Here is a 7,478-nt window from a genome sequence, read left to right on the forward strand (position 1 = left end):
AGAGCTTTTTTTTAATAAAAAAAAATAAATATATATATATATATATATATATATATATATACCTGACGTGGCATTGCGTCACAGAGTGGGCGGGATTTAGTATTGTCAACATCCTGGTGACATAACGAGCTTCTCCAAAATGGCGACGGCGGGCCAGAGAGAAGGTTGGTTGTTTTGTTTGTTGGAAATACAGACTTTAAAAACCACACAAAGTGTGCTCTTTCAACCTTTATTTTTACACCAGAGATAACAAACTCGGGTTATGACTCATGTCATAAGAAGAAGTTAATCTCAGTGTGCGGCGATGTTACGATGGGAGACATTAGACGCGAGCAGGCTAATATTAGCATTATAATTCATTTAAATTAAATAAACATCCTTCAGAGGCTCTGACGTGTTTTTATTACTTTTTAACCACCCACTTGTTTTTAGAAGCCTTAATCCCATTGATTTATCCTATTTACTGCTGGGACTTTGACGGCCCACTACAATCTAATCAGATACAGCCCACTGTAGTATACATTTTTATTGCTCCTTCAAACGTAAGATACCTGCACAAATATCACATTTAAGATACTGTCTATCATCTGCAAAGCATCTCTTATTAACCATATATAGGATGCTGTCAATCCATGTGACTGTGACAGCCCACTGTAGTTTGTCACACAATAACTTCTTGGTTATTTTCTTTATCTTCTATGCAACTTAATCCTGTGCAGGGTCACAGAATGCTGGTGCCAATCTCAGTTTACTGTGGGTGAGGACAGGATACACCCTGGACGGGTCTCCAGTCCATCACAGGGCAGACGGACAAACGGACACATTCCCAGTCACATAGAGGCAAACTATGGTCACCAATCGACCTCACATGCATGTTTTTGGACTGAGAGGAAACCAGATTATCTGGAGGAAACTCAAGCACACACGGAGAAAACATGTAAACTCCACACAGAAAGGCCCAGTATTTGAAGTCACTCACTGTGAGGCAAGAGTCACTGAGTCATGTGACTTTGTTAACCTCCTTAATCACATACATTTCAGTGACTGTGAAATGAGGGCTGTGACTGTCCATCTGCACAAAAACCTGACTTGATTTGTGATCAGCCTGGAGGAGGTGACGTGTTGACAAATTGGCTGCATGTCGCTGTTAAAGATGCTGGTCCGGACGACCCGGAAAGCGAAGACGAGGTGTACGAGGTGGTGGACCTGACCGAGTACGCCCGCAGGCACCAGTGGTGGAGCCGAGTGTTCGGGAGCAACTCCGGCCCCATCGCAGAGAAATACTCTGTGGCTACGCAGATCATGATGGGTGGAGTGACGGGATGGTAAGAGAGGAGGAGGAGGAAGAGGTGAATCAATCCAGTCAAACAGCCACTAAGTGAAGATTCCCTGTCATTACAGGTGTGCTGGTTACATCTTCCAGAGAGTGGGCAAGCTCGCAGCTACTGCTGTAGGTGGAGGCTTCCTTCTCCTGCAGGTATTCTTACACACACACACACACACATATATAACGAGATTTGCGAATTATGATCTTGCCTCTTTTAATCTTGTTTTTTGGAATATGTTGCCTCCTCCACCCACAGATTGCCAATCACAGTGGCTATGTGCAGGTGGACTGGAAGAAAGTGGAGAAAGATGTGAACAAAGCCAAGAAGCACCTGAAAAAGAAAGCCAACAAAGCTGCTCCAGAGATCAACACTTTCATAGAGGAGGTAAAGGTATCTGGAACTGAGCTCGCTTTCTTTCATGCTTTCTGTAGGTTTGTGTTTGAGAAAAGGGCACTGCTCCTCCAGAGCAGCAGTGCCCTCTAGTGTCGTGCTTGTGCTGCTACACCCTTCCTGGAGTTTAACCTCTTTAACTTTCAGGCCACAGACTTCATCAAGAGGAACATCATGCTGTCCAGTGGCTTCGTGGGAGGCTTCTTCCTCGGTCTGGCCTCGTGAATCTGCCTTCCTTCATATACTGTGAACACTTCAGAGAGCACCCTCCCCTCACCTATCCATCCAGCATGATCTGTCGTGACAGTGGCACTAACACAGGTTCTTCAGCTGTAAATAAATTGCCTTTTGTTTTGTTTGGTTTTCTTCCACAGCTGTAAATATGATGTAAACAACACCGCTGGCAGTTTTTAACATAACTGGTTTACAGGCCATCAGTGAAATGTGTACTGTATCTTTAAAAGTTGCATCACTGAACAAGGTGAAATAAGATTCCAGGAGTAATCAACAAAAAAACAGCTGCTTTCTTCAGGTAGTTTTATTTGCCTTTATTTTTTTTATTGGTGCAATATAAAACAGTGTTTAAGATGTGACCCTCATTCTTTGTATTTGATGTTACTTTTTGCTGTATGGGTTTGGTTTGCCTCTCATGCAATAATAAAGCTGCCTGATTTTGTTTTAATTTAGTGAAATTTGACGGGGTTTTTTTTTAGAATAATGGGAAATCACACCGAACACAGTGGGAGGAACTGATGACGACCACAGCATTAGAATCGGTTAACCAGAAACAATCGCATACTTTTGTGCTTTTATTTACAATAATAATGTACAAGGTGACGGACAGAAAATATTCACAACTGGCGAAAAGAACTCAGGACATCTTGGTCACCATGGCAACTGGGCCACGATCAGTCTGCCATAATTACGGGTACAAGACGTCAAAGAGAAACACCAGAGTCTGACTGGATCCACAAGATCGGTTTGATGCATGTGGCTGTTTCTCAAACCAAATATATAAAATAATGAGCAGTTTTAAAAAAACAAGGCTGGTGTGTGAACAGTTTTCAGTCTGCTTTCGGTGTGACTCAGATGGGCATTTTGAGCAAGGCGCACTCGGTGAGCAGAGCCAGGGTGGTGATCACATATCGGCTGCTGGACATCTGAAATGGGGGGAAAAAAAACAAAAAAAAAAAAACATTTTAACTTGTAATTCCACTTTATTCCACACGGAGGTACTGTGAGATCTCAATTTGGAAGCTGCAAACTTGTATTTGGTGGTGTTGTTTGCAGCTGTTTAAGTTATTATCTGTGTAAAATGCTTAAACGTAGAGTGGGCGTGTACCAGATCTGACTGACATCTTTAGTGGGCAATTAAATTGCACAACCTATGCTGTAGCAGCATTTTTATTGACTGCAGAAATGGGACACACAAATAACTACATGCAAAGTCATGAGACAATCAGCAGTTTTACAAGAAGAGAAAAAAATTGAAATTGATAGAAAAAAGTTATTATTCATGTTGTTTTTTCTGGATATTTGGCAGAGAGCATGTCAAAAATGAAAAGTTATTTCATAGGATGTCCTGCCTTGGTGCTGGTTCAGTGTTCCTACCTTGATCCTGCCGTTGAAGCTGGCCGAGCCCAGCGCGGTGGAGACCTGGCTCAGACTCCCTGCCGACAGGTCCAGCCTGAAGTGTCTGTCGAAGTGGCTCTTCAGTCCGTGCAGGAACCTCGTCACCTCCTCCATGTCAATGCAGTCTTCCTCCCCCTCGGACGAGGCCTTCCTGACGCTGCTCCACAGGTCCCAGGCGTCCTGCGAGTGGACCGTGAAGGTGACCTGCAGCGGCGGCGTGACCGGGAGAGTCCACACCATCTTCAAGTGCTGGATGTTGTACTCGGCGTGGCAGTTGGTCCACAGAGCCAGGAGCCACTGCAGGATGGTGTGGTTGATTTCCAGCGGGCCCAAGCAGCAGTCAAACTTCTGCTGGATCCAGGATTTGACCAGAGAGGTAAGGACATCTGCGCCGTTGCAGCCGAACAGCGGCAGGCAGGTGAAGTCTTTGGGGAGCGAGCACAAGTACTTGGGGTTGCCGCTGATGCACGTCAGCCAGCCGCTCCAAACCAACTTCTGTGGCTCGTCTGGCCGGGAAAGTAGCGGCTTGGAATGGATCTATAACGAGGAGGCGAGAGAGAGAGAACTTTACCTCGGAGAGGAAATCCTTAAAGTCCCACTAGAAAGTCGTTAACGCTCACATGACAACAACAAAATGTTGAGCATTTGCTTTTGTACATCTCACAAGCAAATCATCAACACTCCTTTTTGATTTGTTGCTATGTCTCATTTGTGAGCAAAAATTAAAAAGGAAACTTTTTTTAAATTCGATATTAATCAACATATCGTCTGTCATTTCTGATCAGTCCTGAAAACTGTCTAAACGTGCTTGTTTGCTTTTAAACAAAGACAGTAAAGACAATTGAATGTGCGACTCTGCCCACCTGTATGAGGACGGTCTCGGGGTCGTCGTTCTCGGCCCCGACCAGCCCTTGCAGGACACTAAAAGACACCCGGAAGCTGTTCTGTGTTCCCTCCACCTCCACCGCCAAGCCCTGCTGCTTCTCTGCGGCGATGAACGCCGACAGCTCCCTGGAGTAGCTCTTCAGCTGCGTGTGCCTGAACTGATACAGAGGGGTGACGTAGGACAGCTGCCACCGGGTCTTCACCAGCAGGGCGAGATGCTCCGCGTTCACCTTCTCCTGTGAAGAGAGAGGAGGCCATCACGCCATGCTTCAGAGATACTTAGATCTTGAAATCGTGGATAGAAAGGACTCACTGTGATGTCTTGTGACTTGGGAGGCCTCCTGCTTGTGTTGAGCCTCCGCGCTGTGAGCGTGGGAGTCAGCCACAGTCTGGATGGAGCGCCTCCTGAGCAGCGGTACGACTGCCTGTAGCTCTTACTCTTGCTCCTCCTCTGGACCAAAACACTTTTTTGGGGAGTCCTCCCCACACTGGAAGACATAAACGCAAGAAGTTCACAAATGGGACTGAAGGCTTCTCCTTTTTTAACACCACATCATTGCGGTAAAACAATTCCATTTTTGTTTCATCTGACCATAAAACAGAAGTTAAACATTAGGTAAAGTTGATATTTTCTATTATCTTGCCAACTGCAATGGACAAACAAGGGGTCATATTACTACAATTGTATATGTAATTGTGATTGAATTAAATGTATGAAAAATGAAATATTGAACATGTACTGTTAATGTGAGACAGACCACAGCTAAATTCAGCATAATATGGACTCAACTGGATCACAAAGTGAGTATAGTTAACGTGAATCGGTGTCGTTTACGGGTTAAATGACTTATTATGGCAAGAACAGTCATAACAATGGAAGATATGGTTTCTATGAAAGCATTAAAAGCCCGAAAGTACTTTTAGTGCCAGCATTGTTTTGTTTGGAACATGAATGAACCAACAGGACGATGACAAAGTACTGCAACTTTCGTGCTAATAACGTACTCTACAGAAAGTAAGACCACAGCCGTATTGAAAAGGAGCGGTTACACGTTCATAAATTCCATTGTACAGTATTAAATACGCTTTTAATATGTCATACAGTTAAGGTTGGGTAGAACTAAGTGATTCCTAAACCTTAGTTTGGTTCGACCGGTTGCTTATGCTAAAGCGAGCGGACACTCGCAGTCAGGACTTGAAACGCTCTGTTTAGACTTATTCGCGCAGTTTTCTATGACAAATACGTGAAAGAAAACTCTTGTGAACGGAGAAATAGCGAGTAAAGTTTGTGCTTTACCTTTGTTGAGGACGCTCCATGCTTAGAGGACCGAGCAAAACGCTTCAGGACAGAAATTCGAACATGAGTGTGCGCGGTGAGCGTCAGCCAATCACAGCGCTCCTCTGGCCTTCGTCTTCTTCTCCTGTTATTTTTTTTTAAAGGAACAATGCGCTTCACTACCGCTCCCTACTGGACATTCTTTCCATTTCCGCAACACTACACAAACAAGGAGATGATATTCTTAACAAATTCAAGAAAACAAATATTTGACGACCTTTGTTGTAAATTACATTCTTCTTATATTATTCGCATGTAAATGTACCTACCTATGTTTTTCCAATGACTTTATATATGATAAAAATCCTTCCTTTTTGTGGCCATAGAACTCTGTAACTCCTCCCTGTACATAGGGTTTTCTGTTAATATTATCCTTTGTGTGCTTATTTTAGTCACAGTGAAGCTTATGAAAATTAAGATTCAATATTACTTATGTATTGTATTCTGTCTCATTTGATGTTTAACTTTCTTTTCTATTTATTCTGTGTGTTCTATGTTGTGTGGAGCAAAGCTTTGAAAAAATGTAATTGTGTGATTAATAAAGTGGTATTTCTGTTCTATTCTATTCTATTCTATAACTGAGTTTGTAGTCATTCTCATAACCTTGTACATGTCTTTCCAGAGAATCAAAATTTCTGTCATTACATTTCACAAAAAACTCAAACATGAAATTATTGGATTTTTTTTATGGCCAAACAACTAAAAACAGTCTGGAAAAAAATGACCTTGCGAAGTATAAAAAAAATAAAAAAACAGACTGCAATTTTTCAATCAAAGTAACTGATCCAAAAAGAAATAAAAATACAACACCACGCTGTGAGATCGGCGATGCAGCCATAAATTCAAGCTACCTTCACAGTATCAGAGCTATACTGTGAGGCTGGATATGTAAAAACATGCAGGCTGAAAGAGACACAAGCTATCGAAATCATTAGGAAAACACATTTGTTGCTAGGATTGTATATATTTTGTACATTTAGGAGTTCTGACTAAGGCACAAAGTCAAATATAATTTCCTTTGTCATTTTTGTATGGAGAGGAAAATAATAGTGTTAAATGGGGAACATATTTTTTGAAATTTGACTTTTCAGTGCACTGCATTACTAAAATGTTGAAAATCCACAATGTTTTGAGAGGAAAAAAACTCAAATTAGTTCAGGAATCTTGAAAATATATTCATTCAAATATATAACTTTTCATTTGACTAATCTGGTCCAAGAAAAAAAATGAATTGGGGTGAACTATGAGTTCCAGACATATCAAGATTTTTCTAAATCTCTCAGATGGACAAAAATATTGAAAATTAATAAATAATGATTCGTGAAAAATAAAAGCTTGATCAAGGTGTTGGATTTAAGAGAAATGTGTGCTCCTGTGTTATAAACACAAATGTGTGTGTCCAATGTGTATAATCCACAAGCTGCCACTTTCACATAAGACCACCAAAATCTCCCCCCTCCCTGTTACCATGGAAACAGTGTTCTTTTTTTCTGCTAAATGTGGTGCTGTCACTCTTCTTTTCCTCCTTTTCTTTCACCATGCTGGTCTCATTGCATTGATTTGGGTCTCCCATTTTCCACCGAGTACGTATTGTGCATGAGGTGTGTGTGTATATGTGTGTGTGAGATGTGTGTGTGTGTGTGTGTGTGTGCATTTATATGTTTTGAATGGAGTGCTGTGCAAAGAGCTGAGAGTATGATGACCACATCAGCAGCCAATAGAACTATCGGTAGCTGCTGGTGGGCTTCAGCCAATGGGGTACTCTTTCAGATGAGTCGCAGGGAGACAGGGATGCAGCGCCATGGAAACTGCAAAGGGGTGTGTGTGTGTGTGTGTGTGTGTGTGAGGAGGTGGAGGGGACCCTCAATAAAGGGCGCACTCTAGTGGCACAAGGGAGTGACGTTGAT

The 7,478-nt window shown here is 42.3% G+C and overlaps 2 protein-coding genes across 3 annotated transcripts; one reads left to right on the forward strand and one right to left on the reverse strand.

Annotated features, from left to right (window-relative positions):
- The first annotated feature begins 91 nt into the window (after positions 1-91).
- Positions 92-2,407, forward strand: LOC308127896 (FUN14 domain-containing protein 1). 2 transcript variants are annotated; one of them, XM_080493298.1, is made up of 5 exons: positions 92-164; positions 1,154-1,325; positions 1,402-1,477; positions 1,584-1,712; positions 1,866-2,407. In XM_080493298.1, exons 1-5 carry the CDS (start codon positions 140-142, stop codon positions 1,941-1,943), a joined length of 480 nt encoding a protein of 159 aa, XP_080349424.1. In that variant the 5' UTR covers positions 92-139; the 3' UTR covers positions 1,944-2,407. The 2 variants fall into 2 exon arrangements, with proteins under 2 accessions (XP_080349424.1, XP_080349423.1); XM_080493297.1 differs by having other exon boundaries at positions 108-164; positions 1,584-1,718; positions 1,866-2,403.
- Positions 2,240-5,607, reverse strand: cenpl (centromere protein L). Its single transcript, XM_080493296.1, has 5 exons — positions 5,533-5,607; positions 4,549-4,723; positions 4,214-4,471; positions 3,330-3,887; positions 2,240-2,878 (listed from the first exon to the last, which is right to left on the reverse strand). Exons 1-5 carry the CDS (start codon positions 5,550-5,552, stop codon positions 2,804-2,806), a joined length of 1,086 nt encoding a protein of 361 aa, XP_080349422.1. The 5' UTR covers positions 5,553-5,607; the 3' UTR covers positions 2,240-2,803.
- Between the last annotated feature and the right edge of the window lie 1,871 nt (positions 5,608-7,478).

The sequence above is a fragment of the Lipophrys pholis genome (genome assembly GCF_963383615.2).
Source record: "Lipophrys pholis genome assembly, chromosome: 23".
In the NCBI taxonomy this organism is placed as follows: domain Eukaryota; kingdom Metazoa; phylum Chordata; class Actinopteri; order Blenniiformes; family Blenniidae; genus Lipophrys; species Lipophrys pholis.

What these genes read in the sequence shown, in the direction of transcription:
- cenpl (XM_080493296.1), bottom strand. Translation starts at nt 5,552, where the DNA reads ATGGAGCGTCCTCAACAAAG. An exon ending in ATGGAGCGTCCTCAACAAAG is followed by an intron (nt 4,724 to 5,532) that starts GTAAAGCACAAA and finishes TATGTCTTCCAG; the next exon opens with TGTGGGGAGGACTCCCCAAA. An exon ending in GCTTCAACGGCAGGATCAAG is followed by an intron (nt 2,879 to 3,329) that starts GTAGGAACACTG and finishes CCCCCATTTCAG; the next exon opens with ATGTCCAGCAGCCGATATGT.
- LOC308127896 (XM_080493297.1), top strand. Translation starts at nt 140, where the DNA reads ATGGCGACGGCGGGCCAGAGAGAAG. An exon ending in GAGGCTTCCTTCTCCTGCAG is followed by an intron (nt 1,478 to 1,583) that starts GTATTCTTACAC and finishes CTCCACCCACAG; the next exon opens with ATTGCCAATCACAGTGGCTA. An exon ending in CTTTCATAGAGGAGGTAAAG is followed by an intron (nt 1,719 to 1,865) that starts GTATCTGGAACT and finishes TTTAACTTTCAG; the next exon opens with GCCACAGACTTCATCAAGAG.